Below are 19,230 nucleotides of genomic sequence, written 5' to 3'. Positions count from 1 at the left end.
CTTTTGACCCTAGAGACAGAGTCAGAAATCACTGGTAGGGACAACTAGCAAAAACTATGATGCATCAACTCTGTAACTAATGTTATAGTGAACAATTAAGCCAACAGCCCACTAGGGAAGTGCAAAACTATGCACAATGTCATTAGCAAAGTGTAGAAATACACTATATCACCACCAAAATATCTCAGTTTTTGTATTCTTTGAATCTCCATGATGAACACAGGGGAGTATTTTAAAGACGGTGCATATTGTCTTTCGCACTGGAGTGTGCTGTATCCATCGGCAGAGGAACTCATCAAATCACACCTTAAGTTAGGGTTGCACTGCCCTCTGGTGGATCAATATAATGCACCATGCAAAGCACCGTCTTATTTTCAACATTAGACCTCTCCATGCAAGCATTTCACATAAATAGGAGGTCCGCAAGAATATTCGCTAAAAAAAACTATATCTAGGCCTACTTAAATCTCTTGAAAAGTTGGTAACTCCAGACCGTTTAGTAGCGCTGAAAATAAATAGGCCTACAAAACATTAGCCTATAGATACAAAACACTTAGCCTATAGCTTAACAATTCACCTAAAATGTGCAAATTATCATTTTGAGTTACAGAAGCTTAGACTAGCACAGTTACAATATTACCACTGGTTTTAAATGTATTCTAATGGTTCTCGAAATTCAGAACTTCTTTAAAGCGCTCCCAAACTGTCACAGATGACCAATCTAATCATTTCCGTTTCCACTGAGACAGCAGGAAGCGCTCGAGGAAAGTATTAATGGACCTGCCGTTGGCTACAAAATGTCGATTACAACATTTCAGAAGGTGACTCTTGCGTCGTGTATTGTGTTATGTATATCTTTATTCCTTCCGAAAATGATCTTAAACGGAGTGCAGAAGGAAATTATGCAGAAGGCGGGTAAGGGAATTATCCATCCACCGTCCCCAGATGTGCCCAGCCATTTCCCTGCTTTCCCCAACCGAGCTTTGATGTCGGCAGTTGTTTTCGTATCTAGAACTCACCTGCCAAATACAGGCCTACCTGTAACGACGTCCTTAAAGTTCCTGAAGGCTGTCCTCTCATCCCACTTTACAATCCAGTGAAAACGTGTGGACTTTCCTTTTTTCATTGTTTTACCTTTCCTGGCCAATAAAACATACTTTTCCCCATCGTGTTTCCCATGTGTTCCATTCCCTCCGAACATAAATGACTTGTTAGGAATGTAACAGAGACGCTATTATATTCATTTCTTTTAGTTGTGTGAAGTGGATTTATGTTTATTTATTTTACATTTTATTTTCGGTACTCAAATTACAATATGAGTTGTGAAGGGCGTTATCCGTTCTAAGCTTAAGCTAATTTTCCATTCATGTTTATTTAGGCTACCTAGAACACTGTTCAGTAATGTACTCTCGAGTACCTTAAAATCGTACAATTTGACTGATGCTCTCTTATTTCAAAGAGGATACACGTACAGATGTAGTGTATCAGATGCAATGTAGGCAAGTTCCTCGTATCGCAGAATACATTAATGAATGACAGTCAGCTTCGCACCTTTTTCCCATGACGGACACAGTATGGGGAGCGAGTTGTGCCAAAAAGATAAACTTACCAAAGACCGAACAAAGTTACTTAGGGACAAACTAAACGTGGGTCACAGAAACACCTATTCTTATTAACGTATTACATCAGAAACAACACAATAGCCTTTGATTTTTAAGTCTATGTCTAGTTTTTGTTTTGTGTAGGGTACTAAGCGTTCACATAGGCCTACATTAAGTGTCTATTGGTCAATTTAAAATTGTGGGTAGGCCTACATTTCAAAAACAGAAAGTAAACAAAAAATATCTAATTTAATTTTTTTAATTCTCATTTTATTAAGATCACCGACTAGATAAAGAGAAATTACACAATTCTTGTGTCTAATTGTGGTACACAATAGATAGATATTAGGGCTATGCTACACAATCAGATAGATGAAAGGATAGTTTTAGACCTAGAAGAAATGTCATATTCTTCTGTTGGCAGTTGGGCCTGGATATTACCCCACAGGAATGCCCCGCAAACAGCCCCCAGAAGGGCTGGAGCCCTGGGAGACAGAGTCAGTGTACCCGGGCACTCTCGGCTCCGAGGCCATCGCCAAGGCACAGGTTAAAGGGACCATGGGGGGAAACAAAAAGTCCAGCCATTTGGGGCAGATAGTTCCCATATATGGAGTCGGGATCCTCTTTTACATCCTTCACATCTTTGTCAAGGTATCCTGTTTTCACGAGTTAGAAATCAATGATTAGAGGTTCTTCTGAAAGTGGGTGACCATATAAGATTTTCACTGTGATAATGTGTTGACAGGAATGCAAATTGCAAAAAAGTAATATTGGTATCAATGATGGCGATATAGATCTACAATAGACTTACTTTTTGAATATAATCATGCTCTGATATCCTTTGATGCTAACGATTTGTTTTATTTCAATGCAGCTCACAAGACAAGATAAGAAAGCCAAACCAGCTGGCAGATGCCCCATCTCAAATGACGCAGAGTCTGTAGCAGAAAATATAAGTATGTGCTGATCCTGTTTGAAATTATACAAGTTTGCCATCACAATTATCTTTGTATTGGATTGCACAAAGATGCATAGATGCATTTACCATTCAAGCGTATATGCGTTGATGGTCCATGGTCACTGTCTTATTCAAATCATGTGCTGCATTTAAGACTCACTGCGGTGCTTGTAGCCTAAGTTGGATTGTGCCATGATTGCATTGTCAAAAAAAGGAAAGATGAAGGATCTTGGCTAATGCTCCATCTATTGTCCTCCTATACCTCATTTCATTTCTAGGGCTTACTTTATCGGGGTGCATTTGCCCCCAACACCCCCTTCTCATTGTCATTGTGTTGATTCCCTGCTCCCACAAACCCCCCTCTTGCAGCGCAGTATCAGTAGCTGCAGCAGGAGCGGACTCATGATAAAGTAGATTAAGATCCTGTCCCAGTCACAGGGCCCCTTTGTTCCCCTCTTTGTCTGGCCTGGATTAGCAGTCAAAAGTAATGTCGCACTGGCCCGCCAGCGTCTAATACCAATTAACTGCATGTCTTTTGGATCAGCAATAAGAGGTTTAACTCCATTCACCACATGCATACCAAAGGCTGGTGAGCTGGGTGTGTGTGTGGGGGGGTGACAGGTCTATGTGTAGTATAGGGGTCTACTTCTATATTCATATCTCCTGGCTGTGTGCATCCATCTGCTCAGTGTCGCACTTACCCTGCACATGTGAGAAATTTCGCCCACTGTTTCCCTATTTTTAGAGTTCCTATCTCACCATCACGACTAATGGGAAGACGAGGGAAGTTTCTCAAGGATGGGTTTTTAAGGAGCTGGGGGCATGAAAAAGATAACGGAAATAGGTTTTCTTTAGGCTTGAACAGTCAGGACACTTCATTCAGTGATACTGTAGCTCATGTTTGTTTGACTGCGTAAATAAAAACACACCCACAGACACTCATGCAGGACTTGACCTTCAAATCCTTCCTGAGAGTATTGATGTAGCCCACACATTCAGCTTCCATACTTCAGGAGGCTCCCCGCAGGAAATTCAAAGCACACAAAAAACAACTCGCAAGACAAAACACACATACAAAATATCCATGGCTCAGTCTTCAAAAGAAAGAAACTTCAACCAAATCGCCATCTGTACCTTGAACATCATGTTCATGCAACAGAGACAAGAAGACAGATGGAACAGCTCAATTCAATTTAGTTTACATTTCGTGCCAAAACAATCAAGATAGTCTCAGAGTGCTTCACAGAGCGCAGATCTTTAAGAGCGCCAAGCATCTACTTTTAGTACAGCACTGTAGAACAACTTTTGGCTGATCATGACTTTTTTGCCCCTGGACTGGACATACTAGTTTTTGTGTCAGAGGCTGTTCATGACCCTTTCATAAGTCACTGTTCATGCATAGCACAGTAAATTCACGTCCATTGGCTCCACATAAACTGCATGACAGTGTTGTATGCAAATAAAAAAAAAATAAAAAAAACATGTCTTGAACACACCCACAATCCTTCGATGCCCAATAGCCCAGTAAATCAGAATCGATCATGCTTTAATCAGAATGAAGAAAATAAATGCATTGCCATGTATAGCCCACCCCGTCTATTAATCTCATATCTGAAGATATTTAGCAAAATCAATGTATATACTGGCTGGGCACGAAAGTGCAATACTGTATCTCCACACTGCTCTCATGTCCAGGTGAGGAGGATCTGGCCAAGCTGGAGGCCCGACTAGCCCACGCAGAGATGTTGATGAGCAAAGTGATGTCCTCATCATCCACCGGGCCCGAGAGGTAGGGACTGAAGTTCTAAAACAATACTGTGGTGGCAAAGAGAACTAGTTATAGGGAAATGCTAAATTCCACATGCCCGAGAGGTAGGGAGTGTGTATGAGAGCAGCTGTATGGTCAGTGTGTATGCGAGCACCTGTATGGTCATGTGTATGAGACCACCTGTATGGTCATGTGTATGAGAGCAGCTGTATGGTCAGTGTGTATGAGGGCACCTGTATGGTCATGTGTATGAGACCACCTGTATGGTCATGTGTATGAGAGCAGCTGTATGGTCAGTGTGTATGCGAGTACCTATATGGTCATGTGTATGAGGCCACCTGTATGGTCATGTGTATGAGAGCAGCTGTATGGTCAGTGTGTATGAGAGCAGCTGTATGGTCAGTGTGTATGAGGGTACCTGTATGGTCAGTGTGTATGAGACCACCTGTATGGTCAGTGTGTATGAGAGCAGCTCTGCGGTTCTCTATATGACCTCTTCTGACTTGTGGCTGTTGTTCTCCAGTGCCAAATCCCAGCGTTCCTCGCGGAAGAGGCGACAGTCAAGTTTACTGCGTCGGCTGCGGAGGTTTGGCCGATCGTTCCAGGAGGATCAACGGGAAGAGGTCACTCCAGAGATGGAGGCAGAGGAGGTGTCCTACACAGTGGACTGGGAAGGTGCTTCACACACTCACAACCCCTCTCTCTCTTACTTGTCCTCTCTCCTTCCCTTTCTCTCTCTCTGTCTCTCTCTCTCTCTCTCTCCTTCCCTTTTCTCTCTCTCTCTCTCTCTCTCTCTCTCTTCTTCCCTTTCTCTCTCTAAGAAATGCTTAGAAAAATGACATCTACTCACTTAAAAATCTATTGCATGACCAGGCCTACTTTCTCAATTAATGTTTCTTTATGTTGAAGTATATCATAATCAATGACAGTTTAAAGGGACCTAAAATCAGCTAAATAAATGTCGTAAAAGTACCAATTTCTGCCCCTTTCGTTCAAAAATTCGAAAACAAAGATGTTTTTAATACTTCAAAATAATATTTGATTGATGAATACTGCATTTTTCAGTAGCCATAAGTGTGTAGGTTTGGTTCTTACCAGGAGCTTTTACTGCCTAAAACATCCAATTTTGTTTACCATGCTTGGAGTTTGGTGGGTGCCCTATTTCCGCCCACTCACTCAGCACATCAATGGACAGACCGAGAATTCTCGTGGCGAAATTAATATTCCACGCAGCCTTAAAACACTGTTTACAGCTCTTCGAGTCACTGTCATTTTTGGTACAGAGATTATTTAGATAGATGGGTGCTTGCATTTCTTTAGGAATAGAAATTAATATTAAGTGACACATACACGTAAAAGGGCTAAAATAGGGCACAGGCGGAGATAGGTAACTTTCCAATAATCAAGTCAAGATGAAAGTCTGCATTACTGTTAAGGTGCTCTAAGCACTATGTTCAGTAGTAAAAAAAGACTTACAGACAACTAAGAAGAAAACTTTAAGAGAGACCAACCTCTGTACCTGTACATTGTTATGTAAATCAGGTTTCTAGGCCAAGTATATTTGCATATACAAGGAATTTGGTCTCTGCATTTATCCCATCCGTGAATTAGTGAACACACAGAGCACACAGTGAACACACAGTGAGGTGAAGCACACACTAACCCGGAGCAGTGAGCTGCCTTCCTACAGCGGCGCTCAGGGAGCAGTGAGGGGTTAGGTGCCTTGCTCAAGGGCACTTCATCCGTTCCTACTGGTCGGGGATCGAACTGGCAACCCTCCGGTTCCAGCCCGAAGCCCTAACCAGTAGGCCACGACTGACCCAGTAGGCCTCATCTGTATCTGTACATTATTTTACGTACATGTCAGCACTGGAAAAGGAGTTGCTTTTAATCTCATTGAACATGTGTATAGTATAGTGACAATAAAAGTCATTCTACTCTTCTATTCTATTATATTATTAATTGGCATGTACATTATTATCTTATTATGTTCTAACATATGACATGTTATTAAAATGAATATATTATTAGTATTATATTATATTATTATTATATATTATTATATTATCTATACATTATTATTTGGCATGTGGAAGTCTTGAAAACCTACAGCTGCTTTTAAACAGTCCCAGTGCTGCCTCACTCACTCTCTCTGTGGTTTGTGTGGTGCCATGTCAACCGGGCCTTCCCCAGGCTACCCAGAGGAGACCTTCCCCAAGTACGACGAGCCCTGTGGCCCTCGCAAGTACGATACCATCATCGTAGAGGCCCCCGATCCTGACCAACCCTCCGCGGAGGAGTTAGCCGAGCAAGTGGCCAAAGAGGAAATGGAGGCGCAGAGAGCGCTCGGAGTGATCGAAGAGGGAGATGAAGAGGAGGAGGAGGAGGAGGAGGAGGAGGAAACAGAGGAGGAGAAGACAGAGGAAACAGAAGAGGAAGAGGAGGAGGATGAAGAAGAGGATGATGAGGAGGTTGAGACAGAAGATGATGAGATGTTGTTGTTTAAGGAGGCGGAGGAAGAGGAGGAGGAGGAGGAAGAGGTCGGAGAGGAGACTCCATGTCTGCCCCAGCCAAAGAGCAGGGAGGAGCGGAAAGATCTGAGCCTGGAACAGTTCTTAGGGCTGGCCTCTGCAAACCCAGAGTGTAGACGTCGACGCATCACCTTCAGCGAACACAAAGACATCTTCCGCTACCCGCGTGAGGGCACCATCGACGAGGAGGATGATGACGATGAAGATGATGATGATGAGGAGGAGGACGATGATGAAGAAGATGAGGAGGAGGAGGAAGAGGAGGAGGAGGAGGAGGGAACGGAGCTTCCGGCCTCCCCCAGGGTGCCTGAGGTGGACCCTCTGATGGAGGCGGAGAGTCTGAGGTTCAGCACTGAGGCCTCTGAGGACGAGGCCGAGACCGAGCCCGAGCCCATGGAACAGGCAGAGGAGGAAGAAGACAACGATGATGACGATGATGATGATGATGATGATGACAGTGATGATGATTACGATGATGACCAGGATGACCAGGAAGTGGGCCTTGAGGAGTTCCTCAGCACGTACCGTCCAGTGATGAACGAGAGACTCAGCCAGGCCAGGGTGGACCCGCCGCCAACCTCCAGCCAACTCCGAATGCGCAACAAGGGCAAAGATAAGAAGGTCTGACCTGCGGTCTCACTCAGGTGATACTGTCGTCCACCTCCATTCCAAACCACACTGCTCCTTTCACCCCAGTCTAACAATTACAGACCCTCTCTCCTAATACACACATTCATCATGACAAATCATTATCCAGCCTCACAATCAACATCTAGTTATTCAGTGTATACCAGTAACAGTGTGATACAATCATTCATCAGTAAATTGACAATGGTATGATATGGATTGGATAGAGATTCATCACTGGATGATGATATGAATCCACATATGATGTGATGTATTTCCTCCTAGGCCATAAAGAGAGTTAGACACAGCCAGTGATGCTAAGAACTGCAGTTGGTTATCAGGTTCTCTGTGATTGCTACACTTCCTGGTATAATGACTATACTGTGTAGTATAGCATATTATATGACAGCATAGAAGAAATATTACCTCGTTATCTTTTCCTCTTTCCAAACTGGATCAGATTTCCCTCATATTCCAGTGCACCACACTACACCATTTTTCTGAATGTAAAACAATAAACTCAGCAATGCAGTTTTAAGAATGTAATATTTATGGGTAGGTCAATTTTTCTATGTAGTCTTAATAAAGGCGAATGGTAATATCTGTTTTGTTCTGTTTAGAGTCATTTAAAAGATACAGTGGCAGTCTAGTGTAGCCTGTGATTAATGGCACTCCATTACTGTAGTCAAATCATTGCACTTATACTTTATTTTCATAATTATACAAACACTGTATATTGAACAATGTGCACATTTTACATAGTACACAATGGCATACTGGCATCGAAACACAGAATATTAAAGCACTGTTTGTTCATGAACAACGTAACTAACAGAAGCACTAAAGTTCATTTGGAATTCAGTTAAGAACATCTCACAATTTAAGTACAGAAAAAAGCCTTGGACAGACCCAGTCTTGCACTGGAAAAATACCAATTAAATATGTGTTGTTTCTGTCAAATTTACAGGGATGGGGTGTACTAAATTGCAGTTTGCCTTTTAATTCCATTTTCCTTTTGTGGCAAAACATATCACTACAAAAAGAATTACAAAATAACCATCATCAACCACCCTTATGGGCTTGAGGAATCATGTATGGGCAGCCCCTTATAAGAGCCTTATGAAGTGAAATGAAGAGAGAGATATCTGTTAAATATCGAGTCTGATGCTGCAGTTCATTTCCCCACATACATACAGTACAGCAGTGGTGCCTTTTCACCGGCTCTGGTGCCCGAATGCCACTTTTTACCGTAGTAGCTCATCACCAAAAACACTGAAGTTCTACAACAATACTGTGGTGGCAAAGAGAACTAGTTATAGAGAAATGCTAAATTCCAAATGCTAAGTTTCAAACTGTTGCTGCATGTCAGGCCTTTTCTGTTCTGCCTTTTGAGAATGTTGTGTTGTGTTTTTAAAAGGAGTACCAAATGCAAAGGAAATTGGAGTGGAAATTGATTAGTAGCTCTCTTATTACAAATGACCACCAGGGTAAGAGGGCTGAGATGCATACCGCCCAGTAGTGAATTTGAGCAATGTCAGAACTATGCACCTGTGTCTGAAAAACAAAGAAAAACAAAAATTTTGATTACCTTTCTTAAAATGCAGATTGTGTGCTAACATGGAAAGATAACTCAGCTTCATTTAAAATTACCATTAGTAGTCTCATTCCAACATTGATGAATTTTTTGAAAAGCAAAATCTTTAGAGAAACATTGTTATCGTATACGATTCTGTGTTCCAAGCAACAGTATAACCCGGACGTGGGGTGAGAGTATGACACGTGATCTACTTGGTAAACGTAGAAGAGTAGAAGGATATTTAGAAGAGAAGGCTAGGCCCTATCATATATGAAAGTGGGGCATTGGAAGAATGACCTCAGCATCATGTGATCCTCTGAAAATAGCCCAGGGACTCAGGAAATGTTGAATACAGAAAGACACACTCAAGCCAGTGATGGCAGTCGGCCTGAGGCTGAGAGAGAGGGGCATCCTCAAGCCTCCTCCAGGAGACACAAATAGAAACATTTTTAGTGAGTTAAAGCATGACCTTTTAGATTCCATTTTTTCGAAGGCACGATATTTACAGCTATGTAACATACACCGTAAACCCTGGATAAAGTGCTCCATCCAATACATTCGTCTACTCCAAAAACTGTTTCTGGGTGCCAGATGGTGCAGACTGTAGTATACATTTGAAGAGTTTTAAGAATATATATTTTTTAAGAATATTCATAAATCATGTTTTTTAATGTGCATTTCAGGAAATATCAATACAATTGCAGTTGTGTGTAAAGATAAATCAAATAACAATAACCCGACTGCAGTTCCACTGATATTACCTGAAAAACAAAATAAAATAATTAAAAAAATGATTAATGCAAATTCATTAAAATGGAGGATATAGCCTTTGGAACAAACCTCTTTATTTATCAATATTTGTTTTGAAACTTTTAATGAGGTCCTTAGATCAAGAATTCTTGTTGGTTTAACGCAGAGTGATCTAATCATAGTGCTGATATTTAAGAGTGGTACAATTCTTCGGTGGTCGATCAATTATATTACAGTAAACTATGTTGCACTGCTTATATTTAAATAAATAAATAGGATGATAACATTTGATACCGCGTTCAACTGAAAACAAAGCCATTGCCTTCCATAAGTGATATGGCAGCTTTGAAATTATTACATGAGAGCTATTAAAATTGGTCAAGAAACCCATTATCAAATATGATACATCACGTGTGGCCTATCAAAACGTCTGTGTAGCAGTATAAAGGGTGACTGCAGGAGATGTCAACAGTGACATGCCGTAGAAAAACGTTAGGCTGTAGTATCCTGTCTTACTGAATCTGCACTTGATGGAGAGCGGCCCTGAAAATGAGATTCCATCGAAGAGCTGAAAAACGTTAAAAGACAAGATTTGTCCGAATGGTTCGCAGTGGCGCTTAATCAGGACACAGGGGCCAGCAGGGTATGCTACATTGTGCGAGTGAGGTGAGTGGTTAGTTACACACATGAGTCTATGTCAGATACTCGTACAGTATGGTGTGAGATTTCAAAAACTCCTCACGTAGCTGGTTAATATCAGAGGGTTAATATAAGCTTGGCAGCAGGGGTGTCAGTGGTCGCCTAAAATGACTTCAGTTTCAAGAAAGACAACAAACCAGTGGCGTGTGAGTAACATTAATAACAAAAACTGGTTAAGATCATCACAGTTCTTTTGTGTCCTCATTGTGGTGGTGGTGGTCTCTGTCAACTGTAGTTTGTTTGTTGGGTGTCTTGTGGTGAAGTCTTTGTGCTTATTCCTGCAGTAATGTCCTGATCTGGAGCAATAAGGCCCGAAGAGCCAGAGAAACCACACACACACACACACACACAAACACCTTCACACACATACATAGACATAGACACAGATACACACACACACACACACACACACACACACACACGCCCACACACATTCATGTACACAGAGTCACTCGTACACAGTGTATCTTGAACTCTCCATGCCCTCCAGAGCAGGGAGACATGGGCTGCAGAGGGCCCCACAGCCATTAGTGGCGATCGGGGGCGGCCAGTGGAGCGCCCCTGGGTCTGCGTCTGGTTGTGGACGTCTGGGGGTGGAGGGAGGGGCGCTACTCACAGGCCAGTTTGCTGTCAAAGCTGGAGAGTGCAATGGAGAAGCCCTGAAGGGCACACATGGGATAGTTGTAGTCCATAGTGAAAACGTCCTCCGCCACGCGACCAAACTGCATCACAATGTAGTCCGCTGTGTGGGGAGAGAGGATGTTGATGCACAGTTTAGAGATGCATTGTGTACATTGACAATAACACACACAAAACAGCTAATTGACATCATTTAATTGTGACTGTAGAAGATGACTGAACATAACAGAGATATCTTATATTCCATATAAAAAACTCACGGTCGTTGTCATGGATGATCTGAAAGTTCTTGACGGAGGCCTGCGTGACCCGGCCGTGGAAGTTGAGCACGTAGGACTGGGTGTCGTCGTTCCACACCGGGGTCTTGTTGTGCAGCTCGATCACGCTCTCTGTGTTCTTGTTCTGCCATCGCGCCAGCAGGGTTTCATGCTCCTGCAGGGAGAGTGTGAGGAGATGAGACAGATGTGAGGTGATGTGATGGGAGTGGAGTGGAGTGGAGTGGGGATTAAACCTCCATTAATGTGTCTGCACTCAGACACCAGCGCTCACAGCACTCAGACGCTAACGCTAAAAACATGCACTGCCATTAAGGACAGCAAGCTACACGGCACGGCAGTCAGCACACACAGGTTAATGAGATGGATCTCTAGATATTCTACAGAATTATGAATAAAACAACACAGCGTATCACATTATTCATATATACTACTATCATACAAGTTACATTAGTACATATACATAGTATATATTTAATATAGCATTCCATGTTCATATCTATATGTTTTAACAGCCTATATGTGTTTTCCATGTTTGTTCCTTCTGGGACCTGGGTGGAAAAGACAAAGCCTTGCACTCACATTGCGTGGTCTGATAGATACTCTTTCATGGTCCATGTTCATCCCAGGAATGATGACACTCATCTTCCTCGGCCCTTTAAACCCTAAAACGTTGGTTTCCTGTCGAGAGGAAAGTCATCGTCATGATGAATGACCCACATATCTCATTAATCTCTCTAAAAGGCCTGGGCCCAGTAATGTTATGGCATAAATAAATCCTATGCCGAATGGCGCAGTGCAAAGATAAGCCTGTGCAATACCTTGAAACACCACCAGGTGTCTTAACAGCACTGTACCTCTAGTCACCACTAGGTGTCTCAGTGTTCCACCTTAAAGTGTTGAGTGTACTGATCCAGAAACAAATGAGCTCAGCTGCTACAGGAGAGGCTCGATCCAAACACAGCTCAGGAGCACTAATGGTTTGATTTATGTTCTCCTCATAATGGGGTTAGCTGTTGTCCAACAACTTTACAGCACACACTATATGTACTTCAGTCCAAATGTCACAGTTGCATTACTGCAGATATGCCCATCTGCATGTGTGGCCAGCACATGTTTAGTGCTTGGTCAATGCATGTATGCAGCTGTAGCAACAGAATGTCAGGCGTATCATGTTTCTCTGTGTTCTGTGAGGTGATGAATGACGCCTGCCTGCGGTGGCAGTGGATGGATGACTGACTCACGTAGCAAATGGCTGCGAGTTCTTGCCGCAGGTTGCTGGCCTCTAAGCTGGAGGTGGTCTTCACAGGGTTCACCCCGCTGTCGTATACTGTAAATTTGGTACCCATCAGGTTGGACCTGGTGGAGATGAAGCACTGTGTGTTTAAAATTGAGCCTCATAGGTACATCTTTAACATGTACAATCTTCACATACACACACCACTCTCTCTCTCTGTCTCTCTCTCACACACACAGACAAACACACACACATACACACACATGGTCTGTCTTTAACTTAAAGATAATGAGAAAGAAAAGACCACTAATTGCCCTTAAACTAACACACCTCTTTAAAGTGTGGAGCATTGATATCAATGATTAATTACTGTGTTTTACTTTGGTGTAAGAGTTTAAAAATGAAGACAATAAATCCAGAGAACCCACATTAATCACTGACCGGTACATTTAAAGTGTTCATTAGCAGAATTAACAAGGGAACGAGAGCGCTTAAAACTCCTCAAGGTATTATTAAAGTTAGAAAACAATCAGAGCTATTACAAGCCTCCCTTTTTGAGATAAGCTACTTAAAGTTCAATTTCAGTTGTGCCGGAAGGTAGCAGGCATTAAGACAGGAAAAGGTCAAGCTAAAGGTTAGTCTGCTGCTGCAATGGGCATCACTGACAGGTGAGATATTCCCTGCTCATTTCTTTAAGTAGCAATCGGTCTGGCGATAGCAGCCTAGAGCACGCAAAGCAGGCGGGCGGGATTAATCACAAGACTCACTCGACACACAACAACACTCGACAAATCACACACCTTACACACTGCACGCAACAACAACTGTGAAGGGTCTTTTTTTTCAGTATCTGCTGAATCTTTTGTAATTTCTCTCTCCTTATGACTGTCTCTCACAAACCCACACACACGCACACAATGTTGTCGTTGTCATTTTCTGTATCATATTGAACTGGACAGCAAAGATCCTTGATTACTAGCAAGATAGAGCAACGCAATTCGTTACTATGGGAGCAAAACGGGACAGTTCCGGTCTGCATAAGTGGGAGTGTCACCCTACGTCGCTAAATAAACTTTCTCTCTTAATAAGCAATAAGAACAGATAAACATAATTGTGTTCACAGTATTATTGGTCTGATATTATTATTAAAGCGGAGCGAGAGGCGCAAACGTTCGACAACTTCCGCGTTCGATTATTGCAAGGGGGAGGGGGGGAAATCCCCCTTTATGCAGACCAGAGTAAGCCCTCGCTGCACTTATGTCAATGGAGACTTGTGGAATTTTACCAATAAATTGGTCATTATGTCTTTCTGGATTTGTTGAGGGTTATTTGGAAAATTGTGTCATATTCTGTAAGTGTTTGTGATCATTTCAAGCCTAATAGTGTATTTTTTTAGTGTTCGGATTTGTAATAAAATAACTTAATATCAGACCATGCTGCTGCCAGTTACTGTCTGGTTGTTAGCATGCTAGCTAGCCTCTTAGCTAAGGTAACATTTTAATTTGCTAAGATAAGATATAGCCTAATGATAATAACAGCAACACTTATTTAGGTTAGATTATGTGTCGAAATCAGGTGCCGTTAAAATAAGTCAGTGATGACGTGGTAGTGTCTGCAGCCTAGACGGTAAAACATAATGGACAAAGCGTCGTGTCTGCACGATGCTAGTAATAGGATAGCCTAGCTAGTAATCAAGGATCTTTGGTGTGCCGTCTGTTAAGAGTGATGCGAGCGTTAGTCCAGAGCCCCCTGGTGGCTGGCTGCAGTACAATGTGTAACTCCACCCATCCCCATGTATTTCAATGGCCAAGTAGCCAACTTTCCGTGTCACTTTTCTCACCTAAAACTATTTTTGTATCAACAACTTTTTATTCGAAAAAATAGTTTTCAAGATGCTTCAATACACACAATTTTTCTTTTTCGCTGAAATTATTTTTTTAATGTTATATTAACAAATCTAAAAAGGGCGTGTTTACACCTATGATTGACAGCTGGCTGGCTGCAGACACGACGCTTTGTCCATTATGTTTTACCGTCTAGGCTGCAGACACTACCACCTCATCGCTCACTTATTTTAACGACACCTAATTTCGACACATAATCTAACCTAAATAAGTGTTGCTGTTATTATCATTAGGCTATATCTTATTACAGTCTGACTAAATACATATTGATAGTCATACATTGTGTAGTTGTTTGTAAGAGACATCGTTGTTAGTTGTGACAGATTCTTTGTGAAAAAAGATATGTGCTGTTCTTTCGTAGATGCTAAGTATATTAGCTCATAGCATGCTAAATCATGCTAGCATTAGCCAGTTGATAGGTAAAGTAAAAGGGCTCTGCTATATTGATCCAAGTGGCGTTAGCCATAGTCACCATCATTTACAGTCCTACTTGTTTCAAATGGTTTAACGTAACCAGTGATTGCCGCCATCATCGTTGCAACTTCATTTGAATACACTTAAGTCACTGGAGAAGGCGATGTTAAGTTTCATTAATGTTAACTCTTGCTTAGTTTTGCGAATGACAATAAACGCCACCTAGCCTGCTAGGTCGACAACCTCGGTATGCCCATTTATGAATCAGCCCGACAAATAACGTTACTTGTGTTTTAGTGAACACATTATTGGACCATAGCTTAACGTGAGGAGGGATTCAAAGTTACAAATGGCCAATTTGCTTAGTATGCTCAGCGGTTTCAGTGCGTTAAAAATGCGTTAAGGTATCGTTGTTACCTGCGATTGCACTGCTGGAGAAGCATTTTGCATTGGTATGATTTGATCAGGTCTTGCCAGTGATGTGTAAATCCTCCCGTAGACGTACATCATTTCAAAATAATACGTCTAGATTGAAAACTGTGACAACTCATTGATAGGCTCTCTCAATATGTCTGTAATCGTATGCCTCTACCACAGGCTTGCTAGTCTTTCACCAGAGAGGGTGCTCCATTAGATATCAAAAATGTAATATTGCAGCCTTCATGTCTGCTGTAAAAATATGAGAACATGGACCTACTACATCAGGATACTCTGTAAACATTTTACACATAATCAGGAAGCTACTTTGCTGTTCAGTGTGTGATGTGTTTAAAGTGGTACTAATGTTTAAAGAAACATTTTATTCTTTGTTTCAAGTGCATAAGAAAATACCACATTATGATGATGATGGTTATGGTTACCCTTAACAAATACAAAACAATATAATACTTAAAACAGGGATCAACCAATAGCCTAATGAAATAAACAATGAAAATGAGAGGGAAAAAAGCAATAATAAACAATAATGTCCATTCAATCAATAATATAAAAACAATAACATGGTAAGACTACATTAAAGAAAATATCAACAGTAAACAACAATGTCAAATTAATCAACAGCCTAATGGAAATAAAACAGTATTTTACAAACCATAACGCATAAGAAGTGCATGTTGAACAGATATGCCTTTAGACCCCTCTTAAATGACACAAAACATCACAGGAACAGAGAGCACTGGGCAACTCATTCCACCAACATGGAACCACTGAGGAAAAGAGTCTTGAATTTGACCTAGCGTTTAAGACTGGTCGACACAACAGACGCTCATCAAAAGACCGCAGTGGGCGGTTGGGGATGTATATCTTGATCATTGAATTAAAATAACAAGGAGCAGATCCAGTCAGTGTCCTATAGGCCAAAGTGAGAGATTTAAATTTAATTCTGGCTACTGTAGGGAGCCAATGGAGAGTAACTAGGAGAGGAGTTACGATGTGTCCTCTTTGGCTGATTGAAGACCAGTCATGTTGCAGCATTCTGAATGATACTGTATCACACAAAAGAAATAAAAAAAACATTCAATATTGATTTAGTATCAACCAATAATTATTCTGATATTAATATTCTTGTAACGTCTACATCTTTGTGTAGGCTACAGTTAAATACTTAGCAATGGCCTCTGACTTAAATACCAAGGCAGTTAAATGATCGTGGTATGGTATAGTCTACATGATACACAGGACTACACAGTAAACCCATTTAAAAAGCATCATCATCTCAGTATACCCATTTAAAATAGGCAAGGATAATGATTTAATAACATTTGGGGTTGCTCACAGTATACCCACCACTACAACTAACTAACTAGACTACACCACTGGTTAAATGGCGCATTGCAATTTACAATTTGTGTGAGTTCATGGGCATACAGAAAGTTGAAGTTTGGGTGACATCAATAAAGAAAATAGAAACAAAGGGATGTGTACAGCCTCAAGTATGAATGATGTCATATTAACAGAAGGTTCAGAGCAGCAGCAGCAAACCTTTCTTGGTACCACGCAAGTTATTGAAAGTCATGTGTTTTCAGAACGTAGTGGTGCTGTGCCATGTCCCATTCAGGTTGATCCAGTGACGGTGGGTGATGATGTCAGGGGACTTGGAGAAAGGGGGAGGACATGCCACCTCAGACCACCCCAGCCAAACCACTTCACGTAGGCATTCCCTTGCTTGCAGACTAATGTAGACCATGGAGACCACCTTGCCGCCACCTCCAGTACATTCAGCCATCACCCATATCTTACCTGCAAAAAGGAAAGTTACAATAAAGTTAGTCAGACAATTTTACAACATTACAAAGCATCTAATCAGGCACTCAACACCACTAGTAATACTAATTAATTAAATATATGTGTGCAATAAACTTCACAGCCTACCTAATGTTAACTACACATTTAAATGCGGTGTGAATGTTATTAACTTGCGTCAGCTTGAAAAATAACGTTATCAGTATGACTGATCATGGACGTTAGATGACAAACTAAGGTCTTTCTCAAATGTTCACCGATATCCCTGGGAAGTGACTGGTTCTTGGCGTAGTGTTTAATGCAGGCGTTTCATTTATCGATCATTCACTTATGCGGTCTACAACTACCGACCTACCAATCTATTTTTTACAGTCTATGCTACCGACCTACCATCACAGAAGTAGCTCTAACAGAGGTGTCTGTTGTTAACGTTAGAAAAAATGAAACGCTGGCAAACTGGCTAGTAGTTACATTAACATGACGGGTTGATGAGGTCCATGCTTCACATTACGTTAACGTTAACTTGCGTTGCTCTATCACATCATACCGTTGCTTTATCATATACTGTACTGACTGTCTTATTAATCACCATGTACAGTCAATGGTTACTCCATGTTGAGATGGCATACATTAAGATTGAGATATTTGAAAACAGCAACAATAATAAAACTAAGTATATCATGCATCGACTGTTACGGGAGCTGTGTGCTAATCTCCACTTCAACGACTAACTTAGCCTCCCGTTAACGGTAACGTTAATGTAGCTGCTAACGTTAGCATGTAATTCGCTGTCCGTATTTCTGTTAGCTCATTAGTATTCACCATACTAAATTGTCACAGTCTATAATCAACATAATAAGCTCTCTTAGACATATTTAAGAAAACCAATAGACAAAAAAAACTTTTCAGTTGATACGCAACACTTACCAGACAAGAACAAACCGATTGTTGTTTGTACTGTTTAGCTAACTCACAGCCGCAAAATTCATCCAGCCAGCTAGCCTTCGGTGCCGAGTCGACCTGCGTTGTGGAAAGGAGAAGGGGGCGGGTTTCACTTGACAAGGGGCGTGTTTAACTCACTGAGTGGGCGTGCCTGACCGCGACTCCTCTTCACTGCGCATGCTTCAACTTTTGCTGCGCAGCCGCACTTCAAATTGGCTCCAAATTTTCCAAGATGGCGTCGCCTCGGCGGCTTCAATTCCATAGAACACTGCAGAATGCAGCCACACTGTCCAGTTCTATATATACAGTCTATGGTCTGTATAGTCACACAGGTGGCAGGAGTAATGGCTGACAGACCCTGATGCGTCAGCAGCAAACCCAATCACCCAGCCTAACAAGCGCAACCAGATGTGGCTCCAGGAGCTGTGCCATCAGAGACGGCAGCAGCAGCGCATCTGTCCAATAGAACAGCCTCTCGACTCGGGAGTGGCGCAATCACACACTCTCAAATTGGATTTCACGGTGTGAAAGTTACCCCACTGTTGCTGTGAGAGCTCATTTTCTCACCAGTCTGATTCTCTGCACATTCTACACCAGGTCTACATGACCTTGTATCAGCTTGCATTCAGAAAGTAATTATTTGGATGATAAAATGGTATCCCAGAGCTGGTCACATGCCGACCATGAGCTGGGGAACGGGTGACCCCCCGTACCTCAGTTTCCCGATGAAGCTCTCTCCTCCTCTAGACAGATCCGTGGGATCGATGGAGATGAGGTAATTCGATGTTTTGCTCTTCTTCCTCTTCCGTCCAGCCAACAGGAAGACCTACGGCAAGCCAGCGGGTGCAATTAAACCAAGCGAGCACCATCTCTCACAGGTAACGACCTCACCTGAGGGCTAATGACCCTGATCAATTTTAAAAAGGTTTCTCACAATGTGTTGTCACAGTGTAATTAAGCACTGTTTTTCCATCAGGCTCTCTGTTGTGATCCTACTGTGTGTTCCACTCTTAACATGTAACACAGCAGTGTGCTGCAGCATATTCATTTGTAAACAAATCATGCGCA

At 41.9% G+C, this 19,230-nt stretch overlaps 2 protein-coding genes across 5 annotated transcripts in view; one reads left to right on the top strand and one right to left on the bottom strand.

Annotated features, from left to right (window-relative positions):
* Nucleotides 1-754: 754 nt before the first annotated feature.
* Nucleotides 755-8,088, top strand: ric3a (RIC3 acetylcholine receptor chaperone a). The gene is made up of 6 exons (XM_048263307.1): nt 755-915; nt 2,026-2,252; nt 2,476-2,557; nt 4,255-4,348; nt 4,851-5,002; nt 6,521-8,088. The coding sequence occupies exons 1-6, from the start codon at nt 798-800 to the stop codon at nt 7,483-7,485; spliced, it is 1,638 nt and encodes a 545-aa protein (XP_048119264.1). The 5' UTR covers nt 755-797; the 3' UTR covers nt 7,486-8,088.
* Nucleotides 8,089-8,170: 82 nt separating this feature from the next.
* The window catches only part of tub (TUB bipartite transcription factor), a 90,367-nt gene continuing 79,307 nt past the window's right edge, over nt 8,171-19,230 (bottom strand). For all 4 annotated transcript variants that reach the window (XM_048262474.1, XM_048262471.1, XM_048262472.1 and 1 more), the window contains 5 exons: nt 18,876-18,988; nt 12,669-12,783; nt 12,007-12,105; nt 11,410-11,581; nt 8,171-11,252 (listed from right to left, as the gene is read on the bottom strand). In XM_048262474.1, coding sequence (XP_048118431.1) covers nt 11,119-11,252; nt 11,410-11,581; nt 12,007-12,105; nt 12,669-12,783; nt 18,876-18,988 — 633 coding nt within the window. In that variant the 3' untranslated portion in view covers nt 8,171-11,118. The remainder of the gene's footprint in view (nt 11,253-11,409; nt 11,582-12,006; nt 12,106-12,668; nt 12,784-18,875; nt 18,989-19,230) is intronic.

This window comes from Alosa alosa, chromosome 14 (genome assembly GCF_017589495.1).
Source record: "Alosa alosa isolate M-15738 ecotype Scorff River chromosome 14, AALO_Geno_1.1, whole genome shotgun sequence".
Taxonomy (NCBI): domain Eukaryota; kingdom Metazoa; phylum Chordata; class Actinopteri; order Clupeiformes; family Clupeidae; genus Alosa; species Alosa alosa.
This window is presented reverse-complemented; position numbering and strand designations above follow the sequence as displayed.